This window comes from Argiope bruennichi, chromosome 7, assembly GCF_947563725.1.
Source record: "Argiope bruennichi chromosome 7, qqArgBrue1.1, whole genome shotgun sequence".
Classification (NCBI taxonomy): Eukaryota; Metazoa; Arthropoda; class Arachnida; order Araneae; family Araneidae; genus Argiope; species Argiope bruennichi.
In genome coordinates, this window is record NC_079157.1 from 86,116,265 (window position 1) to 86,143,553 (window position 27,289).

Consider the following 27,289-nt stretch of genomic DNA (forward strand, 5'->3'; position numbering starts at 1 on the left):
CAATTTAGCGGGGTCATGGACATGAATTTACATCCAAACATTTTAATCGAAAGTAAATGTAACCAATATGCCCTGGTGAACCAGCTAGTCGCCCGAGGCGTTTGTATTATCATCATAGTTTAATTAATTAAAACAATATAATCAAAATCAAATAATGAAGTCCAAATAAAAAAAAAGAAAGGAACCATCGACGAACTAACAATTCAGGCAAGTAGTTATGAGAAAATCAACCGTTATGGACCGTATTAAGCTGGGATCAATGGGGCCATTAATTTTCCATCAGTGTTTGTTCATCGGCAGAAAATATTCCTCAATCGATTTGATGGAAAAAGAAAACGTCTCTGATTACCTGCTCATTAACGGGCGAGGGAAGACAAAGCGCATATAAATGAGGCTGTCATACCGCAGGGAAAAGGTTTTTCTTACGAATTCTTCAAATCGCTTCCTTTTTTTTTTCTTATGGAAAACCGTGTCAACCGTCAGGCGCGCTGGTGTGTTGGCCGCCCCGCCTCTCAGGGCTTCCGAACAACCCGCTTCACTCGTGGCAGACGATACGAGCGACCGGTTGCAAACGATTCGCCGCCAGCTGTGTGCGAAATAGTCTGTTGCTTTAGCAGCATTCGCTGGCCAAAGTTCTAAATGTTCGTGCCGCCAATTCGCTTTCTTCCGGAATTCTTATTCAAAAAAATAATTTGAATATTTGTTAGTGATGCCATTCTGGCAAAAGTAATTCTGAAATGAAATTTTTTTTAAATGTACGCTGAAATATGACTTACGACACGTGTTGTTACAGTTGTATTTTGAACGAAATTCTTAAACGAAAGTTCTTTCTAATTGGTATTGAAATATAAATTTTGGAATTTGTTTTGGCTATTATATTTGGGACGAGGCAATTTTTTGAAGGTACGATTTCTCTCTTAAAGTGCTGGACAGAAACAACACTATGTTTTTCAATGAAATAGAATTTATTTCCGATATTGAAAATAAAATAATTACATATATATATATTTATTTCTAAATAATTAGAATTGATCTTCATTTAAAAGTTATAAAAAATCGTTTGCATTCTAATTTTTTGCAACATTAATTAAAATTCTTTCATGAATCACTATGCTGAAAATTTTAAATTGTTGTTTATTATACTATTCTGATAGGAATAGTTTTGAGAAGAAGCTTCTTTGTATACAGAGTTGAGATGTAACTTTTATACGAATCTGGTTCTAGTATTCGGATTCAGGTACGGTACTAATGTTTTTTAAGATACTTTACAGAACTATCAGTGTCTTTTGTACATGAACTTTTTTTTCAGTATGTAATGCGAAAAATTTATAGATATATTTACTTCTGTCAAAAGAGTTACCAAGCATAGATTTCATTTTAAATTTATTGAAAAATATTGCATTGCTGGTCGGATAATATTAAAGTGATGTTTATCGCTGATATTAAAAAGGATTAGTAAGTCAATTCATTTTCGAAAGATTTATATATATATATAAATAAATGTTATTCTTTGATACTTTTTCGCCTTTGAAGATACATTTATAGGTGAGGAAATTTTGTGATTTTTTTTTATTTCTTCAGAGGAGTAGCGGAATTATATGGTAAATATTTTTATGCTTTATGAATTGAAAAAGAAAATGTATGTCTTGGATTTCCAGAAGAACGAAATTTGCTTTATCTTCTTCATGAAAGTGTATTTCAACCTGTGTGATTATACGTAAGATTTGATCATTCTGATGCTTTGCATATGAGAATTCCTAAACAGGCATTGGCATTATTCGTTGAAATGAGCAGAAATATATGGAAAAAAACTAATAAGAGAAAGGACTTTTGTAGTGACTGAATATAATTTTGAAGCTTCGATATAAATTATTTTACTGGATATTGCAGAAAAAGAAATTAATTATCTCCCTTTATTCTAGTCATTAAAATTTTTGATTTGAAGCAATTTTGGGCTGTTGGATTTTGCTGGCAATTGTATTCAACCTTTTTCTGAAACTGTTGCAAATGCAAGAATCGCAATGTGGTATCTCAAACTCTATTCCTAAACAATGTGGATAATGATTTAGGGATAAAGCAAGTTCTTACATTTGAACTAGTGGAGAATTAACAACATAATTAATTTAAAAAGTTCATTAATGTATGAATTTCGTTTGAAATGATAATGAGATGCATCTTCTGCGACTTCATGTTGGTATGTGATTTCACATAATCTTTGATAATAAACGCAGCTATTTGTCGTATTTTAATCCTCCAAGAATTTTCAATACTATTTCGGCTGAAATACAAACATGACTGACGCCGAAAAATCAGACTCTTTTAACCAGCAGGATAACTGGGACTTACCATCGTCTTCAGTATCCTCAGGCCAGTTGACAGATGATCCTACCAAACCTTACCGAAAGAAGTATCGTTCGAAATCGGCTGTCTCTAACGATCCTAGGAGTCCTTATTATACAAGCCAAGGCCTGGCAAGCGAAGAAAGTATGAAATTAGGAGGCCGCTTTACGAAATCGCAAAGTGTTTCTTGTGTGCCAGGATATGACTGTCAAACATACGCCAACAAGTGCCAGCTGCCCTTTAATGGAGGTATAGTCGGCCTGAATTTGTCGCCAGATGACCCTAAGGCTGCTACTATCCGGCAGCACTATTATCCAGAGGGTGGCTGGGGTTACGTGGTGTGCGTGTGTGCTTTTTTGGTAGAAGTGATATCCGGTGGAATTCAAGCAAGCTTTGGTCTGCTGTTGATCACGATAATGTCTACATTCAGTAAGGAGGCCACTCTAATCAACACAGGTAAGAAATCCTTTTTTAAAATATTAGTATGCAGTCTTTATTTATGAATATGATTATATAAACTAATTTCTTTAAAATGTATTTTATATCTCTAAAATACTTGTTTATTAACATCCATAGTTGTAAAGGAAAGCAATCGATACGAGTTAGAAATGAAAGTAAACATTTGGCGAGTTAAAAGTGCAGGCTGAAAAATCAGTATTGCCTTATATAAAATGTTATATAGATGCAATGTTTTATAAATCTTTTCATAATGTATAATTATATTATTTGTTTGTAATATCTGATAAATCTGTAATATTTTGGGGGCAGATCATTAGTCAAGTAATATTTTGTTGGCGAGGCAACTATGCATACTTAAATTGTGAAACAAAACTAAAAAAAATGTTGTTTCTAGTTAGTAATTCAAACATGATTTCATTTTGAATTCCAGAAAGGCGATTCAAATTGTAGCAGTTTTTCTTAAATATCTAACATTTGAATGTATTTATCTTAAATATATTCCATTCTTTCTTTTTTGCACTTTGAACTTTTCTATTGCATATTACATTAAGATATATGTATCGCAAGTTGATAATCAAGTGTCAAATATTATAATATTTTGGATGGGAATTTATTGTAACTTTTAATTAAATTATGAATGTTTTGAACTTCACGTTATTTCTGTTCATATCAGAATTTATATTCGTAATTTTGGTATTTCAGAATGACCAAACGATTTTTCTCTTTAAATTATATTAAGCTCTTCAACTGAAATGCAGATTTAAACAACAAAATTTATGTAATTAGATGCACAAGTTTTAATTCAGTGCAATACTTTAATAATTTTATAAATTCTTTTTTATGCATTTAAAAACTATAATTTAATTTCTTCAACATTTTTTCATTAATATCATTGATTTTTTTAAAACTCAATAACTATCGTCTGAGAAATTTTTGTAAATCATATCGTGTTTTAAAGAAGTATTTGTAAAAATGTTTACCCAAAGAAATGAAGTTTTTGTTTTGAAAAACATTAGTCCAAAATATGCCTCCAGTATTAGTATACTTTATTTTGATGCTAAAAGTTAATATTTTTATAAATTCTTTTTTATGTATTTAGTAGCTATAATTTATTTAATTTCTTAAACACTTTTTTCATTAATAACATTGATTTTTCTTAAAATCAATAATTATCGTTTGAAAAAAATTTGTAAATCGGATTGTATTTTGAAAAAGCATTTGTAAAAACGTTAACTCAGAGAAATCAAGTTTTTGTTTTGGAAAATGTTAGTTTAAAATAAGCCTCCAACATTAATATATTTTATTTCGAATATTCTTAATTGACTTAAGTCGCGAAATATAAAAACATTAGAAAAAATCATGAAAAACAATTTAGTTGGAATTCTGTGTTAGGCCAGAAATAATTGAACTGGAATTTGTTTAACTACATGATTAATGATTAAATGTTTATCAGTAAATCAATATATTTTGCAAACTTTGCTTTATCAAAATGAGAGAATAATTTACTTCTTACTATGATCTTCTTCTAAATAAATTAATGACAATTGAATTAATTGAATTCTTTAAGTATTTTGACGGCCGAAAGAATTTATTTAGATATAATCACAAATAATTTAAATATTTATACAAAGATTGTTAAAAGAGTCATTTATTATTTTAAAGTCATTATAACGTCAAGATTAAATTGCTTTTAAAAATTACATGGCGTGTTATGATTAATTAAAATGAGTTTTATAATTGTCATGATAATCAACTCATCAAAACGACACGTTTTATAAATTATTCAGCACAAGTTCTGCAAGTAATTTAAATTATTTATATGTGAATATGAAGAATTTTAAATATGACATTAGGAATATTAATATGCATTGTCACTTAGTGGTTGGGTGTAGTCTTTATTCATTTTAATCCAATTTAAATATGTGAATATTGTTAACAAGTAGAAAAGCGGAACCTAAAAATTTTGATACAAATGGGACTGGATATTAAAATTTACTGGATAAAAATGATTACAAAAAGTTTTAACAATTTACTGTTTAAAGACTTCGTTATACAGGTAAAAGTGGCCTAGCGACATATGATATTGTAATATAGCATATATGTTCATATGTATGTACTGACATGCAGAATGTTTTATGTTAGAGATGACATTTTAAACAAAGAAAATTCAGTTTCTTTTTCTTTTCACTTGGTCTCTTTTAGCAAGATATCGACGAAATAGTTAGGTGAGCATAAAATAATTGGGAAAAAAAACAATGTTCTATCTTCCCTCAACTTTAGTAGAAAGCCGATTATTTTCTTTAAAATACATAGCCTTATTATTTCCGAATAATACATGAGGTGCTTCTTTATTATTTTTTGAATTCACCCTTATTCTCTCTAGAAGATTTCTAATTTAACTTTTAAGATTTTATTTCAACTATGCAATATTTATTTCATAACAAATACTAATTTAAAAGAACAGTAGGATATGAATTCGAATATTTTCAGTTCAAATTCATTTTCATATCAAATTCATATTTTCTGGTTCAACGAATTCGCTAAAAGGCTGTTTTTAAAATATCGTCTGCGATTCAAAATATTTTTGGTTAATTCTAAATCAGAACTGTGATTGTAAAAGAATCACAGTTCTGAATTGTTTTCGATAGTTAAAAACATTTGTAATTTTTTCCCATCATCAATGTTTTATTTAAAAAGCTAAATATAAATAATAGTAAATGTCTTCCATTTTGAAAAATCTTTGAACACTTTTTTAATGCATTGTATTCTTTATTTTGAAGTTCTGTTTTATAACAGTTGTATTCAAAATGCTTTTACACTGTATATTTATTACAATTACTAATTTATTTATTAAAATTATAACACTTAAAATAATTATTTTTTAAATTGTAATTATTATTATTTCATTAAAATTATTTATTTATTACTTGTTATTTGCTAAATTTTTGAATAGCAGAAAAAATATTTTGTAAAACTTAAAAACTAATAAAAAAATGAGTTTTATTTCTGACTTATTTTAAGGTGTAATTTATCTGAATATTTGGATGAATCTAGTCGTTACAATAGCACTTTTCACTTACAATTTGATTCCGTACATTCTTTCAAGATAATATGTTAAAAAAAGGAAAAGAATTTCGCTTTCCAGAAATATCAGTATTAGAAACAAAAGACGTTTGGTAAAAATATAAGAAAAGTAATTTTTTTAATTTTCATAGATTAATTACAATGATAGTGAATGATAATTGTTTTCGTTTATCAGAATTATAACAGAATATTATTACTGAAAGAATTTGAAATTTTCGCAGTGTTCATTTAAAAATAAGTTATAAAAGAAGACTAGGTTTTGGTTTTGCATAGATAAAGTTTCTTTTAGAAATGTAGATATTTCATTGCATACAATTTTATAAATAATTCTTAAAGTACCAGATATCTAATTATTCCAATCACTTGGAGGGGGTAAATAAGGATTCTTTCAGTCTAAGTAGTCAGTTCAGTCATTAGTAGAATTTATTAATGGTCCTAGAATGAAAATTGTTCAAATTCAGCTGCAAAAGTCTTAGTTTCTTTTTTTAGATACAAATGATTCAGAACTCATGACAATATTCACTTTCTAAAAAAACGGAATCTATCGTAGAAATTTCTTCAAAAGTTATGATGTAACTGAAGGATAATATTCTGAATAAAGCAGTTGTATACAAACATTTATTTTATTAAATATCTTTGTGCGTTAAAATATATTATGTAGGATTTAATAATCAGTTCTTAAAGCGTCATCTAGTGACATTCTTTGATTGTAAAGTCAATGAAATGTTACATTAATCTAAATAATATATTAAAATTATAGAAATGAGACAGTTTTTCAAAAATGTTACGGAAAGTTTCCAAGCCCATCTTCGAGTAATAACAAGACGATGATAATGTAATCCATTTATAGTAAATTTAGAATGATGGTTTAATTTGTGAATCTTATTTAGAATCGTACTCAGTATTCCTTTATACAGCTTTGTTAAAACTGGTGACATAAAGTTATCTTATTTTTTGTGCTAGTTACTATCTTTGAAAGGACTTAATGGAAGAATTTTGTCGGTAATTTTCTACATAAACGTCCTCTTTATCAAAAGCTGATTGATATAAAATTTCTTCATACAAATTATGATTCATCCTATAAATTAATTGCATTTAAGAAATCAAAAATATAAATGTCTATAATTATAATTAAAAATAATTCAAGTTAATAGTATATGAATAGATTAATTTCAATCAAACTATTCTGAATAATCCCGACATGGGTTCTGAATTTATCAATATATTTAAACTGAATTCAGTTATAAACATTTATAAGTAATATTCTGGGTAAAAAAATTTAAATTTTAGAAAAACATATAAACATTTATAAGTAATATTCTGGGTAAAAAAATTTAAATTTTAGAAAAACATCTTTTTCTTTTAAATTAATCTATTTTCTATCATTAAGATCTCTTCTATATCGATGTATTCTGTACACGCATTCTAAAAGGATGATTTGGTCACCTGTAGATTTTTACTCATTAACATAAATTGTTAATGAATATAAATCACATTACAATCTAACACAAATCATATGACTTTTAGCTTTGTGTGTTATGACGGAACAATCATTAATTTGGTCATACTGATCAAAATATATCTGGTTAAAAGGATCGTAGTAAAAGTTTGACAGAAACTGTACAGTAAAAGATGCTAGATCATTGGATAAAATTATTCAAAGAATGAAAGCTAATTTATGAAATTTGAAAGGAAAAGTAGACAAGTAAAAAAAATGTGAAGCTCGAGTATTTTTATAAAGTAGTGTTGTAAATAAAATTGAAATATTTCAGAAAAAGCATTAACGAAATTATTACTAACTTCTCAAATTGAAATGAGTCCAGCCCCTCACGAACTTTCTTGAATTAACAATGATGAGCTGCACATGCCAGAAATTGTGAATTGATGGGTTTTATAAAAAAAATTATGTATAAAAGTTTTTCCGATTTTTTTTCCATAGAGTAAAAAAAAAAAAAAAAAAACCTGAAGTTTTTACATTAATCTCTCCTCTTAAAATTAAGAAAATTAAATTGTCCGTTTGAGAACTGTTGTCTGAAAATTAATTGCAATTCAGTGGAAAGTAATACGCTTGAAAATTTTATATAGCTGATTTTTTCAAAATGATTATTAGCATAAAACATATATATCAAGGTGAAAAGGAATGTTTTCGCGTTATAAGATTTAAAAATTACTTCATGTCTTGTAATAAATTATTCTAAATACATAAGTGTTATTGATACATTAAAAATTTATTCTCAATCATACCGCAATCCAATATTCAGGATTAATTGTGAACAGTAATGTTTCTCAGGAGAAACTGCGAACGGAAACTGAAGATTTCTCTTAACTGATTATTTTTCTAATTACTCTGATTTCTCGTAACTACGAATCCAAAAAATGTATAATACCACAATTCACCACACATAATTGAATTAGAGAACGAGCAATGAAATTCTTGGAATTTCCGCAGTTTCCCACGTCTTCTGAATATAGTTGCAATTGATGTAAACAAATATCATGAGATAACACTGCACTGAGACTGCAAAACGCTGGGAAGAATCTTCCTACTTCTGGAGTTCATCAACTATAATAAATGCTTTAAAATTCTCAAAACTTCATCAGTGCCTCCGTAGTAACCGTTCCCAATTACTTTTTTTTACCACAATTACCCTGCCTGATCTTACTTGGTTTGGAGCCATTTTAGAGTTTCGATGCGTATGATTTCCAGTTTGGTACTTAATGATTAACCATTTGCACTCGAATGGTGACTCTCATTAACCATTCAAGACGGTGCGTCATTTGGACGTTTTATAAATTTTTTAAATTTTAATTATTAAAAATACCTATGAAATGATTGCTGAAAATAATTCGGGAAAATATAAATAAAAATAATTGTTCATTGCTTCGAAATATATGCAAGTTATTGTCTTAAGTGAATAAATATGCATCGGATTACTTTTACGAGTGGAAAGGGTTAAAATTTAATAAAATGCAGAGTTGGAACCACAACCTAGCGCCACTAAATATCCTGAGTTATATTTAAGCATGTCATTATGTAATAAACCGGACTTATAATTATAGGAAATTTGAACTCCAAAACTTATATTCTACATTTAAATCATAAAGCTTTCTCAAATTTAAAGACACTATGCACATAAATCATTTTATCTAAACAGTCTTTTAGTTTCTAAAATTTATGAGAAGTAATATGATACTTAACGAATTAAGCTTGATAAAAAAAGCAAAGTACGGGAAAATATCATTTCCCTATTATATTTATCTTATATTTCAGCAATCAATGCGTATCAAGACAAACAATAGAAATGCTTAACCGCAAACCTGAGGGCCGAAAACTAATGTCCTGTCACCTAAGTCACAAGGAACCGCCCTTGTTACCGATTTTACCGAAAACCGCTCCTGTCACTGGAGTTACGCAGAAAAGTTTTTGCTTTTGTTGACAGATGTGTTTTGCTCTTTTAGATCACAACTATTTTCGTCGTTTTCATGAATGACGAAATTATTTTTTTATAGTTTTGATTTTATATCTTAGCAACATGAAGTGATATTAAAACGGTAATAATATAAAACATCCAGCTTGGAATATTACTTTTTTTATGAACAAAATGTATTTAGAATATAAATAAGATATAAACAGTGTTATTTTGAAATAAGATTCGGATTAGAATAAATATTTTTCAGTTTCTTTTTTTTTTTTTTCATTTTTTTTAAAAAATCAGATTAATGTCAGAATTAACATTTGCTCAAATGCTGTTGAGTTTAGATTTTAAAGCACTTTTAAGTTATAAACATTTCATACAATATAAAAGATAAAATAATTTTCACAAATTATATTTGGATTATTCCTTTTGATATATCAATTAACACATATTTTTATAACATTTTAACTATAATATATCGTTCCAAATCATTATTCTTTAAGTTTAACACGTTAATTTTTTTCTCTTATAAAGATCCGACAATTTAATCCAGAAGTATTAGAATCAAAGAAGTTTTAAATTATCCTGATATTATTTAACATGGTATAATTGAATGATCCAGTTCGAATCTATTAAAATTGTCAAATCTATCTATTAAATATAATAACATATGATAAATTTGAATATATGTTGGCGCTCTACGAGCTAGATCGTTTGATCTACAGGCGCCAAATTTGGCCCATATTTCATGAACGGTAAAAATGCGCAACTCAGAGCAATTTTTTGAAATTTTACTTGATTAAAGATAAAACGATACCCCACCATAATTGTCGAAAATATTGCAACCAAAAATGATCTTTATATCATTTTGAAATTAAAAGATGTCTTTTCCATGATATAAATTTTATATTTGTGAAAAATTATTCTGAAATATGACAGAGTTTTTAAAAAAATATCTTTTTGTCTGATTTCCAATAAGAGATAACATTGTTACCCTGAAATCCAAACCTTTTTCATCGTTTCATCAAATATTTAATCGGGTGACTTTTTTCCTGTTATTGAAATCTGAAAAAGCATTCCGTTTCATATTTATGTAGTTTATGAAATGAATAAAAAGTGAAATTGTAATACCCCGGAAAAATTTTTAGAAGATAAATGAACCGGACATTTATGTTTTTAACCTCTTCATCATCTGTAACGCGTCTAGCGCGTTCAAGTAAAACTTTTGCAGGGCGGCCATAACTTGCTTCAAGCTTTCTTTAAAAACTTTTAATGTTTAAAATGCTTTGTGAATGTTTGAGTTTTTATTTTTGTTCTTATACGGTAAAAGACAGAAGACCGTTGGAGAAAATTTTCACTGACAGGAGAGGATGACGTAAGAGTTAATAACGCTATGATGTCGTGAGGCTAATTTTCTTACAAAAAGTTCATGTACACTATGAATAGAACATATGTAAGACAGTTAAAATAACACGGCTTTAATGTCTGTCAATTGGTGGAATCATGGGTATGAAGTTGTATCTAAACGATTTATATGAAATTAAATTCAACCAATATCTCTAGTGTACCAGCTGATCGTCAATGTTGACTAATTACTCAATAAAAAAATTATTATTAAATGTAACAAATAATACTTTAATTTAAATAATTCAATTTTCTGAACAAGTTTAGTTATCAAAATGTTTTAAGAGTAACTTTTTGACAAAGTTAAGAAAATAAAGAGGATTTTATCAGACGGAAAACAATTATAATCTATCCAGTTTCTTTTTATTTATAAATATACTTTATGCTATATGAGAACTATGAGATAATTATTTTTTGAGTAGATACTTATTTCGGACCTTAACTAGAATGGATGCTTACATTTTCAGTCTTAAAATTTATCTTGCAGTTTGGTTAGTGATTAGATATATATTTTTTTGACATTTATAGAAATTTTATTATTTCAAGATCAAAATTCCATCTCCTTATTAATCATTTGGGCCTATGCGTATTTTAGAGATACCAGCGATAATCGTTTCCTTTCTAGCATAATCTCTAATAAATGCATTTCATTAATAGTCTGCGCCGTCGTCCTTGCATAGGGGTAACGCATCTTCCCCATGATCTGGGCGTCCCGGGTTCTAATCCCGGTTCGGGCATGGTTGTTCTTCATCTGTGTTCTGTGAGGTGTGTGAATGTGCCCCCCTGTAAAAAGGGGTTGAGCAAGCGAATGTGTGAGTTTCATCTTCATATGAGCTAGAAGTCAGACTTCTGCCCTCGGGTGCTCAGGGGTCTTTACCCTCAGAAGCTAATGCACCCCCTTTCCGTGGTAACGCGGACACGACATCATCATTAATAGTGTGCGATATTTGGAGCTTGAAATTAATCGCTGAAATGCTGTTAATACATAAGCATCAGAAAAACGGATATGTATTTTCCGTGCCTTTCTTCTGACCGACTGGAATCGAAATTTTGATTCAGACCTGCATTTAAAATCGTAAGATAACATACTAAATTACAGATATTTAAATCATTTCGTTTTTTAGTTAGCACGTGTAGATGCTTGTGAAAGTATAGACCGACAGGCCGATTTTGTTAAATGTAGTTTAAAATTCGATAAATATCTGTAATTTAGATGCTAATACTGAGAAACAAATTTTGTTTACCCATGTTGGAAAGCTTTTGAATTATTATGTTTACATACCTGCAAAATCAAGATTAACAAACGATCAAATTCCGGACAGATTTCGTTCCAAATGTGAACAATATCTACTCTTTAGATGCTAAATTTGTGTATTAAAATTTCTTCATGTTGCTCTCTCCCTTTTGCAGTTATCGCGCAAACTTATATACGGATAGCCAGACAGACACACGGGCCGTGGTGGCCTGGTGGTAAGGTCTCGGCTTGTGAACAGTAGGGTTTCAGGCTCGAGACTCCATTTCACCGAAGAACCGACATGTAAGGGGGTCTGTTGCTCGATAAATCCGTCAGGGCCAAACATCCTCCCATTTGGTGTGGTGTGGAGAGGGGGGATGCCAGCTCGGGTGTCGTCCTCGTCATCTAATCGAGGTTCAAAATTACGAGGTACGTCCCAAAATAGCCCTAGTGTTGCTTTAAACGGGACGTTAATATAGCTAGCTAGCTAACTAACTAACCAGACAGGCACACTTACTTTTAATGAATTTCGTTCAAAATTTGACAAAAATTCACAGCTTCGGTGTAAAGACAGTAAATTAAATTTCATCTAGCTCAAAACATTTTAGAATTATTTGTTCAGAAAAGCAGAGACATAATTTAGAAAATGTGATTTTCCGTCTCAAGGAGCTTTCGAAATCGAGATCCGTGAAATCCTCCAGTTCGGATGTTTTTGACGATTACAATACTTTCTTTGTATATTTTGTATACTTGAAAATACAAATGGACGTCATTGATTTAGACAAAATTTCTTTTCCCTTTCTTTTCTTTGGTTAGTAGTTTAAAATTCAATGTCACTTTCAAGTTAACCCTTTACACTCAGAAAAGTAATATTCACCTAATAGAAGGATTTGTTTATTGTTCGGACAAATATATATGTTAAATTGAATTTCCCTGAAAAATCAATCTACATCTTTCTACCATTCTGTAGGCGTGTTTTTAACATTCAAAATTGAAAAATAAATAAAACGTAAAAATAATTATGCAAAGGGTTAAAACACGTTATTATGTTAAACTAAAACTTGTTTCGATGAAAATATTTTATGTTTGAAGGTACGAAACAATATAAAAATGTCACTTTGTATAGTAGCGCCATTATCTTATCCATTGTTCAGAAATTTCAGTGTGAATAATTGCTTCAATGAAGTAATTGTTTAAGAAACAAGGATTGATTAAATAGATAAAAACTGAGTAAACAGTAACAATACTTCCACGAAAACTTACACGATTATGAGAAAATCGGAAAATATTTTAAAAGATAATAATAATTTAAAAGACACAGATTCAAAAGAAGAAACTATGTAACGATTTGCAGTCTGAACTATCACATAAAGGCTATCGCCACAAAATATGATTGGATATTTTTTTCTTCTTACTATGGTAAGTTCTGTAGTCAAATGCAATTCAAATCGACAGTATGTTGGAAGCTGTGAATCAAGTTGGATCCTTGGTGAGTTGATTAATTGATTATTGATTAACTTTATAAAGCTCTTTTTATATCCACACTTTGTATGGAAGTAAAAAGTAGTTTATAAAATTAAATAAATTCCACTTTAAATATTAGATTTTTATTATATATGTTAATATTTACTTCTAATTCGGTTCAGTTTTATTAATTACTTTTAAAAAAACAATAAGATCATATTAGGACGGTTTAATTATGTTGTCCTCATAGTACAATATTATTTTAAAAAGTCAAGATAAATGTTAAAAATTAATAAATGATGGTAAAAAACATGCTATTACGCAGAATGGTCGGATGGAAAGGAAATCGTTCATTTTTGTAACGAACAGTTTCATTTCTATCAATTTTTCAGAATTTATTTAGCATACTTTCTTTTTATGCAATCTGATGGTTTTTAGTTAGTAAAGCGATGCATCATACAGCAAAATGATGTTATTGATCGTTTTATTTGTTTTAAGTTAATATTCGATTACACATTTTATTTCTGGAAACTGCTGTCATACTGATTTTTTTAAAGAATCTATAGAATGCTTGAGATGTATGTGGATTGTGCGTAATTTTTGCATTAAATTATAGCTTTTTTAAATAATTTAATTTCTGTTTATAAATTTGTTAAGCGATTATCTGACAATTGTAAGATGCGTTGAGAGATTCATGCCATCAAAGTGTAGATATTCATCTGAAAGCATTCATTTTAAATGGCTAATAATACATTGAAAGCATATAAACTATTACTCGGCCTTTCATATTTGTGTATCAAATGCAGAGCCATTTGCCGTTTCGGTACAGTTCTAGGGACAAGTACCATTTGGCGATTTTCCGCCAAATTTTTCTTGCCAAACCCCGCGGAAGCTGTAATTTTCAGAATTTTATTTCTCAATATTATGACTATTTTGGCGAATTTATCTTTAAATTTTGGAGCCAAATTTGGCGGTACCTGTCCCTAGGATTTAGCCGCCGTTTCAGATTGTACAATATGTCGCATATAAACTCTGGTTTCACAATAAAATAAATCTTGCTCCATTTCCATCCTTCTTTGACAATTGATATGCTTCTTTATTCATTTAAGTGTGAAGTATTGACTTTTAAATTTTATTTTGACTTCTGCGTCACAGTATATTTCCAATAGCATCTTTATGTCGTTTCATGTAATATGTTTTGATTGGCCATCATCTTTCCTGTACGGCATGCTTCTTTATTCATTATTTTTTATCTTTTCCAGGCATGCTTCTTTATTCATTTATTAGCGAAAAACAGTCTTTCTTATTTTCTCTTGACATCTGGATCTTTGGATGTTCTCAACACTTTTAAAAATTTAGAAATACTGAAAATAGCAAGTCACTTGCTAAATAATCATTGTTTTGACTGCAACCATCAAACGCAATTCTATATAATGATTTTGATCGGAACGAAAATATTATAAGCAATACAAAATAACTAACAAACCTGAATCTGAAAAACATTAATTACTGATTTAAGCAAGCAGTTAAAATATCTATAAAAAATTCCTAACAAAGTTACTGTCTTGGAGAAGGTCTGAACTGATCTCAGTGGAGAATCTGTTGGAGTGATTGTCCATTAGACAAATGGAAGAAAGGGAGGGCGACTGATTTAATTTACGGTGCGATGGACAGACGGACAGCTCCTTTCTTTCAACGGATACGAATTCCCGATAGTTCTCAATGGAAAAAATTGGTTTGTAATACGAAGATCAATAAAGGTAATGCACCCTGGCCACTCGAATTTCTATTGGAAAGAAACACTGAAAGAAATCTTCCCAGTACTTAAGTCCAATGTACATTCGGACAGGGGTTATCGGACTGAAATAAAGGAAGGCTCCGATTTTACGTCCCTATGTGCTTTCTTAGAACTTCGACTTAATTGTGTTTATGTTCTATCCACTTTTCAATTTGTTTCTTGGAAACAATCAGCCCCCTGCCATCCATTCAGTAGATGCTTTTATTTTCTCAGTAAGATTTGAAAGTTTCGATGCTAGTAGAATTTTGTTTTGAATTTAAAAGAATCTAGACTTTTGTGTTCTATCGTTTCTAATCATTTGAAAATTTGGAAACCTCTCTTTTTATATTTGAAGCAAAAATATTTTTTATCAATGGAAGAAACAGAAAGCTACGTTATTACATTTTTCACTGAGGGCCTTCTTTAATTTGACATAATTATATTTATGTTCTACCAGATTTTAATTTATTTCTTAACGCATTCAACCTCCTGCCATCAATTGAGTAGATTCTTTTTATTTTTCTACAAAGGATTGAAATGCTCCGTTTCTAATACATTTCTCTCTGAATTTAGAAAGATCATAAAAGATCTTTTGTTCCCGTTTAAAAAAAATTTGAAAATACCTTTTTGTATTTATACGCAAAAATATTAATTATCGGACAAATAAAATAAAAAGAAAGGAAGGCTATGGTTTTTCTTTTCTGACTGTATGCCTTCTTATAAGAATTTCAAACCATTTCATTATGTTAATGTTCTGCCTGGTTTTCAATTTATTTTTTAAAAGCAATCAACTTCACCCCATTAATTCAGTAGATTCCTTTTTTATTCCCAGTAATAATCGAAGAATTCTATTGCATTCTAAGAAGATCGATACTTCTATGTTCTACTGCCTCTAATGCTTCAAAATTTTTCTAATATTTATGTAATTGAGTGCAAAATATTAATTGTTATTCTGAAAAAAAGACAAAGATTAGAGGTTTTGCGTTTCTGTTTGTATACCTTCCTATAAAAACTTCAATTGTCAATAATGTTATATAAATTTTTACTTATACGAAGTACACAAAGCGAAAGTACAGTAATTTGGAACTATGAAATTACACTGATGAAATTCGGATTATAGCATGTAAGCAGATTTCTACCAACTTTTGGATGAAATCCATTCAGATGACCTGCTGTCCATGCATAAATATGATAATTACAAAATATAAAGATCTAGCTAAATAAAAGTTGGTACATAGGTTTAGCTTATGAAACACATATTTTTATCAAATCTTAACCAAATTGGTCAAAGGGTTAACAGTCTGTCGGTCATCGCCTTCGCATGCTCGTAAATTTCAATAACTAAATAATATAATGATTTAAAAAAATAAAATTTGATATGAGATCTTTTGATCACATTTCGGGCATTGCATCAAATTTTAGCTTCAATCGGTTGGAAAAATATGCTTCTAAAATACAAATTAAATTTTGGGTACTTGTATATTTACCGCATACGAGGTATTAACAACCAAAAATGAAAACACCAAAGATCACACGATAGATTGAATAAAATTGTTAGTTTCACCCAAAGGATCTATATTTTGTTACTTTATTCTCTAATACCATGAATTCACCCAAAGGATCTATATTTTGTTACTTTATTCTCTAATACCATGAATTCACCCAAAGGATCTATATTTTGTTACTTTATTCTCTAATACCATGAATTCACCCAAAGGATCTATATTTTGTTACTTTATTCTTTCTCTAATACCATGAAAGCATTCGTATCCTTACCAAACATCCATAGTTTTATGCAAGAGGAGAGGGTTAACATTTTTAATAGAGAACATACAAGAAAATTTTGGGGAATTCTCTCACTGGTTCTGAATGATTCTTGAAAACAATCTATCTCCTTTTATCAATTCATTAAATATTTTTTTCTTCCTTGGTTGAGGTTCAAGGAGTGGAATTCTTGTAGATTAAATTCTGCATTTAACGAGAGGTTTCTGTATTTTATTGTTTCTAATTCTTAATGATGAGTGGATTTTTGTATCTGATCTAAAAATGCTACTCATCGAAATACTATAAATAAACGTTCTGATTTTAAATCCCTGTTTAAACGCTTTCTTATATTTTAATTTAATCATGTCAATGTTCCAAATATAATTCTATAGTTTTTAATTCTCTAAAAATAAGGAATCATATTTTTGTACTTGGAAATGAAAATACTATCAACTGAAATTCTTTTAAAAAAAGTCACGACAATAAAAATTATTGAAATTCAAGTTGGAAATAAAATTTTTTTCCCTCCAAGTGAATTTGATTTCATTCAAAACCTAAAATATCTATCAAGAATGAATTGTGTTCTGTATAAAGCAATATAAAAAATAATTTTTCTTAATATATTTGATATTAAAATTGAAAATGTGTTAAGATATCATAATCTGCAAGCTCTGAAATACAAAGGAATAAAATTGAAAAAATGAATTTTATAAAAAATAATTCAAAAATTAGCATAATACGTGAATGTAGGTATCGTAATTACAGTGAAATTATATATATTTTAATACACTTAAAATGAAACTAAAAATTTAATACTAAATGTCATATAATCCTAAAATCTGAATAATACATGGTATATTTCAGAGAAAATACATTATAGTTTTCTCCTAAAAATATATTTATTGTTTAGGAATATGTTTAGATACTATAATATGTAAATACAGGCAATAAAATGAATTCAATATATAAATTTTGAAATTTGATAAAGAAAATAAGCTTTTAGAGAGATGCAAAATTTGTATTTTTATCTCGTAAATATTTTAATCGTGCCAATATTTTAAAAAGTAATAATGAGATTTTTGTTTTTCAAATTTATATATTTAATACATCCCTATTATCAATCGATTTTTGTTTTTGAGATTACAAATGAAGTCGATTTTTTAAAGTATATATTGTTCAAATTCTTAACTCTTAAAATTTTATCTGCTTGTAGAAAAGTAGATCATTTCTGCTTTTCTATTTATGATATACTTTAAATAATAAGGAGTTTTAAAGTTCATTTTAAAAGTTTATGCTGCTTATTTTTAGTTTTAAGTCTGCAATTAAGCGATATAATTAAACATTTAAAATTGCAAAAATCAGAAACAAACCAATGTCTCAAATGTTCTTTATATTGTTATAAGAATCAAAATAACAATAAATGTACAAAATAGGACGTGTCATATGATTAGGAAGTTAAATAAATTCTTATGTCAAGGAAAGGGTTAAAGCTAAAAAATTGTGTTTCTCAAGGCTCCTTATAAATTGATAATCATAATTTACATCAGTTAAAAAGAAAAGATTTTTAGAATGCAATATATGTTAAAAAATGAACTGCTATATAGAATATCTCAGAAAACCGGGTGTTTTAAATGTCTGCAGTATTTTGGAATATGAAACGCATACCATTTTTATAATTTTGAAAAAATATCCCTAATCAATTAAAAATTTATTAGTCATTATATTAGAACCTACAAATGGAAGCTTCTTGCCATAAATATCATATAATTTTCTTGTTTTATTAACCTCTTAATCGTCCGTAACGAGTCTAGCGCGTTCAAGTGAAACTTCTGCAAGGCAGCCGTAATGTGCTTCAAATATTCTTCTATATTTTAAAACTTTTAAATGTTTAAAACGCTTTGTAAATGTTTACTTGTTTGAGTTTTTATTTGGTCTAATGCGTCGAAAAACAGAGGAAAAACGGGAACTTTTGAGGATAGGTGAGGACGACGAAAGGTTAAACAGTTATCTGTTTCATCATGAAAAAAATACAACATTTGGCGTTATGGTAAGTTTATTAGTCAGGAGTTATAAGTAGTGACAATTTGCAGTTTGAATTTCAATTTTAGTAAAAATTCAAACATATTCGTAAATTTCAAGATGTTTAGAATATGTTGAGGCCAAGTTGAAATCAGAGGAACAAATAAAAGGTTATTATGTGTTGTACCATCTTTGCTTAATACCATTCTCTATTAATAAATCAATTTTTTGTTTCTTTTCGTTCATATGCAAAAAATGTATATTAGTTTAAGTAAATAAATAAATGTGATTATTGAAATAAAGAATAAGTTATACATTACAACATAATTTCATATTGCTCTGTGCTGGAGACGTGTATACTCGAAATCGTTAAATTTTTACGACACAATTTAGATGAACATTTTCCGAAGAAGTCGAAACAGTTAAACTGGTTAAGAAACTTTCTAACAGTTCTGAATGTATTTCAATAAATATAAATGAATTCAGAGGTCACATAATTTTAATCATTTCACTATACCTTTAAAATTAGTATTATTAAAGCGAAAGAAGTCTAGAGTTTTAATATTTGCGTGAAAGGACATAATACTGCATTCTATTCCTTCTCAGAAAAATATATTCTGTATTGATTTAAAGACCAAGAGGGCATATTGAGTTAAAATGCCAATATTTTCTATGAGACACTAGGATATTAAATTTCAAATTTTGAAAGTTCTTTGAACCATGCCATTTTTTAAGATCCATAGGAAGTTGTCTTTCTTCCGTTTCTGAAGCACAAGCGGATCTCTGACGATGTTTGAGTCAGCGAAATTGTTTTATTCATAAGGAAGATTTGGTAAATTTATGATTCCTATTAATGGAAAGTCAGCGAAATCCTTTTTATTCGTGAAAAATCAATAGAAATTTCATATTTGTTTTACTTCTTCCTTCTTTCATGGAATATGATATGAGGGTGAAATTCCTTTAAATATTCTTTATGTTCCATTCCTTGGAATCTAAGATCTAATCGCAGTATTACATAGTCAGTATATTTCTTCTGTAAAAAAAATACACTGTGGCTTTTCTCAAGACATTGTCGTTATACATTTTATCGAAGATCCTGTTCCTGTTCTACATTTATAGCAGACCATTACGCGACAAAGATCATACATAGAATCCGATAAATGTTAAAAGTTTTTTTAAAAAAATCGAATTTATTTTTCGTTATTTCTACTAATAATCAGTATATAGAATTACATATTAACTTCTGTAAGGCAGAACGAGGTTTAAAAATATCATCGTTGAAGGGAAATCCCAAATTTTGTTTTGGCGTTTAGAGATTCAGACAATTTTATTTTTTAAGGTCTATGAATAAAATTTAGTATGAATATTAAATAGTCATCATAAACTTCATCTGTAATTTTTATTTTTGAATCCTGAATTGTAGCAAAGATCAGCAAGCTGAGATCTGCATTTTTCATTATATTCTCAATTGAGGGAAAAGTTGAAGTTATTTCTGTTACTTAGTTTTTCAAACACCTTTTTTTATTTACCAATGAATTTTTTTTATTATTAGATCAGCATTTATATTAATTTGATTTTACCGATTAGTTTTATTTGATTGTTTGGAAACATCATGTATGTAGAAAATCCTAAATATAAAGGAAACAAATGTTACGGGGAGATAGAATTGCAAGTTGAAGTTCGAGGCAAATCCAAGTGATAAAAATTAATTAATTGCAAATTTCATTTTTTTTTCTGAATTGTAACTAAGATTAATGAATTGAGGTCTGTGGACTCATATCTTCCATTCAGTTGCAAATTATTGCTAATATTTTTTTCAACATTATTGGAAGTTATAGCTAATATTTCTTCAGCATTGTTCGAAGTTATTGCTAATATTTCTTCAGTATTGTTCGAAGTTATTGCTAATATTTCTTCAGTATTGTTCGAAGTTATAGCTAATATTTCTTCAGCATTGTTGGAAATTATAGCTAATATTTTTTTTCAGCATTGTTGGAAGTTATAGCTAATATTTTTCAACATTGTTGGAAATTATAACTAATATTTTTTTTCAGCATTGTTGGAAGTTATAGCTAATATTTTTCAACATTATTGGAAGTTATGGCTAATATTTTTTCAGCATTCAGTCTTATATTTGGTATTGCATTTTATTATATTTGTGGTTCAATATTTTTTTGTGTTAGTGGTATGGTTTTTTTTTATCTCAGTAAGATTTCAATAATTTAATTTCTTATTTAAGTATTCGTGAAAATCATGAATAGAGTAGACCCCACTGGATGGAAAAAAAACTTTTCATGCTACTATATATCTACATCAAATGCGCTATAGATAACAATTTTTTTTTATTTCTTAAGCATTCTACTATGTGTATGATATTCACTATTATAAATTTCGTTAACGTAATCTGTGACAATTCTATCCAAAATATTGTTTATAGCCCATTTAGATGGACGCATCTTCTAGTAACGAAGAATTTTTGAATATATTCTGTGTATGTATATTAGTGCTCTACAGTATAGATTTTTTTGACTTAGAGCTACTAAATATGGTACATATATACTTTGAAGGATCGGAATGTTCACACCGGAGAAATATTTTGAAATATTATTGGAATTTTAATGAATAAAAAATTAAACGATGTTTTTGCGTTTTAATATGATAATTCCCAAGAAAATAATACAAAACTGACTTTTACACCATTTGAAATAGTTTCTTTATAAAAACACAAATTTGGTTGTCGGACAAAATTTTTTTTTATCAAATTTTCGTAATTTTTAAAATATTTTTACACAATCTTCAACAATATATTTCATTGTTGCATTCAAATTTTTCTTACTTTCAGTGTTTCATTAAATATTTGATCGTGTGACTTCTTTCAATTGTTGAAAACTATAAACGAATGAAATGCTTATTGTCTGCTTAGTGTACATGGCAAAACAGCAAGTGAAACTGCATTATGCCAAGAGCCAGCGTATAATTTGAAACATATTACTCGCACTCTTCAGTTTTTAATGACTATATATCACGTGACTCTTAGGAAAATTCTATAAAATGGTAGGGCCTTTTAAATTAGTCAGCTTCAATGCATCATCTATTACAATATGAAGTTTAAAAATATTTTGAGGTGCAGAATTTGACATCAAATTCCGCATAAGAGGTTTAATTAAAATTACTCACAACAAATAACCCTCGCGAATCGGCTAGGCTATCAAAACCAACTCATATTAAAATTTTAAAAAAATTGATAAAAATACCATAAATTAATTCTACAAAATATCATTACTAACGTATAAATAATTGGCATGTATTACAATACAAAATTTTGCATGAGTCTGAACAAAAATACCATTATGGATTGAATGAAATCCAATTTCATATAATCGAAATTCGACCCAAACACAAAAAGCTTTTACTGCTGATTTGCAGGAATTTTGGCGAGAAAAGATCCTTTGTAGCATTTTCTTTCCCTTAAAACAATTCTTTAAGAAATCTTTTTATGTCCGTAAGATAAGAGTTTCAGAATATTTTAACAGGAGTCTGAATTCCAAATAGTGAAGAGGGTTTTTATGATATTGTGATGTATGTTTAATATTGCTTCTCTGTACAGTTAATCTCAGAGTAAGGGACAAGAATTTTACAGATATTTTAACGGATGTTAGATCAATAATCCTCGCCCTCGATATTGAAGTTTGATTTAGCGAATAGTTGGCGATTTGACGAATTTAGAGACAAAAGTTATTAAAGTACTTGAAAATACAAGAATTATGGCGATATCATTATTAAGATTTGATATCCAACGTTTTTCTAGAACATTTGATACCTTTGTTATGGAGAATATAAAAATGCGAGTGAATTCTCTCTTTGGAATATTGATCGCAGAGCGAGCTTTTTAGTTGTTTTCATCTGTGTTCTTATTTAGTGATTTGTGCTTTTAAAATATGTTATCGATTTCTGCAAGGACTGTCGTGTGTGTGTACGATCCGGCTGTGTTTTGATACATGTTTCGTGTATCCTTGTGCAATAAAGCGCCATTACATGTTATCAAGCTTGTCAGCCTTCTTATGCTGGACAATTTTTGTTTGTACAGCTTTCGCAATAGTATATTTAGCCATTTAATTTGAGCAGTGATTATAATTTAATGTTTCTAATGACATTGAATGAACAGTGATTATAACGACATTGCTCACATTATTTTGATTTATGATCGGTACGTGTATATTTTTATCTCCCACTGATTAATCACCAAAAAAATGCCAATCATGGCGAATTTTGGGCATCTTATAGAACTTGCAGTCCTTAGCATAATTTGATAACCGCCAAGTAACCAGGTAATTCAAGCATCTTGGCGAAATTTTGTTATCTTATGTATAATGGAGCTTTGCGATTTTGGCGCAATCTCGAAATCGCCAATTAAACCCTTTATGCTGAAGATGACGTAATCTGAAAATCGCGTAGTAAACCTCAGAGTCATAAAAATAAACAAGTACCTTAGGATCAAATCGAGTCAATTTACGTGACATCATTGTCACATCATTAGCGTAAATTTGCACACTATTAAACCTTTAATAGTACATTGTCTTGAACTGAGCAATGACGGGAGTGGAGGGGTTGGTTTTACAAACCATCGATTGCCACTTAGTAACTCCACAGACCCATATGCTGCTGTTATGACCCGGTCATTCAATGACCCGGATGCAAAGACAAGATAGAGAATTATCGTTAATTCTTTATTAACGAGATGTAATCGATTTTTAGGAATCAGTATTTCTGATAAAAGTTTTCTTTTAAGAAATATTTGTTCTTAAATTTTTATATTCCCGAACTGTCTGCAACGATGTTTTTTTTCTACGGATTGCTACTTCAAAATTGATTTTAGGATGAACTATCTTCACGAGAAAGAGCCAATGGGAATTGTCTCCTCAAATCTTTCTTGCATAATCTGAGTGGATTTGCGTATTCATCAATGACCGGAACTAATAATTGTTAAGATACACCTTTTAGAATACGATCTTTGAAGATTTCTTGGTGATTAATCGCAATGAATGCTGTTAATACACAATTTTTTTAAATTAATTTGAAAAAAGTAAAAGTAAAAATATTGTATTTAAAAAAAAATCAAGCTTGTTGTATTTGTGACCGTCTTAAATACAATGTGAGCAAAGAACCGCCCACTTTTTTATTTTATAAACATTCATCTACAAAAGATTAAACGTATAAAACGTATTAATTAATTGAAATTAATTCGCTAAATTAATAAATCTAAATCCTACTTATGCATTTTTCAGGAAGAAGATGCACATGACAAAAGTGTAGAAAACTTCCGAATTTATACATGCAAATAATAATAAGAAGAATAAAATAATGAAAAGAAATTGAAATCTGCTATCGAAAATTTCAGGTTATCATCTGAGGACATTATTTTTAAGTCGCGTGGTATCAATCGGACAGAAAGAAATTTCACATGATTCATATTTCGCACTCACCAATATCTAGAAAAGTGATGGTTTTTACTCTCTAAAAATCAATCGAGTTTAAAAATTTTTCTCGACGTCAGAATTTTTTAAATTTCCAATTTCCCCCCCCTTCCCAATTTCTTCTCTGTGTTTCTTCTTGCGATAACTTCTTACGACCCTTTACTTTTTGGCCCGATAGGAGAATTGGGTACATGGCGGACATTCGTGTCAAGTTGTAACTTTTTATTAGTGATAAGTCTCAAAATGTACCAACCTTCTTTATCATTTTCTAATAGCCCTAAAAGCGAAAAAGTTATGCCTCAAAAGCGATAAATCGTCCATTTTCTGCCTGTTTGTTTTGAGGTTTCAAAAAACTCAAACCAAAACATCGTGTTTTCACATGATAATAATAATATTATTAAGACACAAGTAGTAAATCATAAGAGCATTTAGAACTATTAGATATTTAATATATTAATACAATCAAATTTAGAGCATAAAAAAAATTAGAATTTAGAAATTCCGAAGTTTGAGCCTTGAATGTATTAAAATACTTATACCGGTGAAAATTTTAAATATATTCGATTTTAAAAATTCTGTAGGAATCTAAAAATGAAATATAATCAATCTTAAGATATTTAAAACCACATGAATTCAAAAGCCGAATATAATCGATTTAAAAACATTTGATAGCTCATAATGAATTCAAAAATTTTAAATGTTTGATTTAAAAAAAAACACACATACTTGAAATATCAAATTATTCAGAAAACTTGTATAGTATTTTATAAAATTTAGATAATGAGCATTTATCTACATAATTAAATTTGACAAAACACTTTTAAATTAATTGCTGACTCTAAACGTTCTGGCTGGCTTGTACGGCGAATTATATGGAGCTTAGATTGACAGCGCAATCCATCATATTATTGATGACTTTATAAAAAAAAATAGAACATGAGAAATATCGTGTCAGAATTTCAAACTAGAAATGTCAAACGGCTGTCATAGATAAGCTGAAAAGATATCGTAAAAATAAAAATGATTATTTTTGTAAAACAGCGTAAAAAATTTGATTTGTATCATAATATTTAGCTGACATTGCTTTTGTTTGAAACCTATCAACTTAAACATAAAGGCGGTGGTTTATTAAAATAAATGTATTCGATCTTCCGTTTTATTCCATATAGTTTCTAAATATCATTTATTCGTAAATGAATAAAATATTGTAATTCAGTTTCTGCAGTAGTTTGAATGCAGGGATGATAATTACGGATGTTGCAGACCGTGATAATAAGTCTGAGAAATACGCATTATGAGATAATATGTGAGCACTGCATGAGTTTGTGTGTACATTGAATACGTCGCAGATTATAGTAAACATTTATGTAGATTATAATGTAGACAGTTATCATTAATATACAAATGCGACTAAATAAGAGTTGCGCGCGCATACTACGTTTAATTTAAGTGATATATGTCTAGTAACGTAAAAGAAAACTCATTTCATTTTCTTTTATTTAATGCTGGTTGAAATATCGACTGTTACTCGGAATTTAAGTGCTCATGTTTTTTACTAATGTGAAACTTACGATTAATTAAGGTGTATGTATACACTTGAAACTTCGAAAATCGTCCAAAATATCGAATATTTTTTAATTGCTTAATAATGTTGTCTGATCCTTTAGCTTTCAAACGATACCAAGATGTTGTCAATATTTGAAATATTTCTCGAGTTATAATTATTTTTCTTGTGGAGCTTTCATTAAAAGCTCTAGTTACGCTGTTTTTAAAACTCATTTTATGAAGAATGATATTTTTTCACTAAGTTGCTTCATTCAAACAATCATAACTCAACCAGAAATGAACCAAATACAGTTATTTATATATCAAAATAATCTGTATGAAATAGCGGATGTTTTGTGCCTCCATCAAAGTTATATTTATAGAAATAAATTTTTAATAGCTGTTTAAAAGTTAAATTAGAGAAAAAATCTCGCTTTTTCTGTTCATCGTTGATGAAAAAACTGTTTAAAAAAAACTATACATTTTTATAACTTGATTGAGGCAGACAGCATGAAGACTAATATTAGGCATAATTTTCAACTAGAATTATGTGTCTGTGCAAATTAAATTTAAAATATCATGTTTCAAAAAATAGGCTAATTAGTTCATTCAATATAATTAAATTAATTAATAATTAGTGTAATGTGGTTTTTTTCTCACTGAAATGAGTTTAAACATTTAATTAATGACCTACTGTGAAAAAATGGACTTTTAAAGTTAAAATTAAAAAAAAAATCTTCAAGTGTGTACGTACACCTTAATCGAACAAAAAGTTTACTGAAACATTGATTATATTTCGGTATTGTGAACAAAATTTTAGTATGCGGATAATACGTTATATGCGAAAAATGAAGTATCTGTGTAACCCTACAGTGCATCGTGTAGCCATTCGGCTATACATTTTTTTATTTACATTGATAAGTTTTAAATGACTGTTTCAAAAGATAACTAAGAGTGTTTGGAAATTCTTTTTTAAATGTTTTTGATAAAAACTAGTTGGAAAGACTGATATGTGCCAATAGCGCAACCGGAATTAAACTGGAAACTTAAAAAAAAATTACCAAGATGGTTGCGGTATGAATAGTTTTATCATTAAAAATATTATCAAAACATTTTTGCATTGTAAAAAATGTATTGATAAAAAAGGTACTTATTTTTATTGCAAAATTGTTATAATGTTTCTTCTGTCACTGGGATATTATTTAATTCATAATGTAGCTATATGACACATTTTAATCTTTTTTTTCAAATTTCAGGGAAAAATAATTTAATTTTGAAATAATTTTCCAAAATTAAATGCAGCTATTTA

General features: G+C 28.6%; 1 protein-coding gene across 1 annotated transcript in view; it reads left to right on the forward strand.

Annotated features, from left to right (window-relative positions):
• Positions 1-1,609: 1,609 nt before the first annotated feature.
• The window catches only part of LOC129976615 (monocarboxylate transporter 12-like), a 249,466-nt gene continuing 223,786 nt past the window's right edge, over positions 1,610-27,289 (forward strand). The window contains exon 1 of the mRNA XM_056090262.1: positions 1,610-2,796. Coding sequence (XP_055946237.1) covers positions 2,292-2,796 — 505 coding nt within the window. The 5' untranslated portion in view covers positions 1,610-2,291. The remainder of the gene's footprint in view (positions 2,797-27,289) is intronic.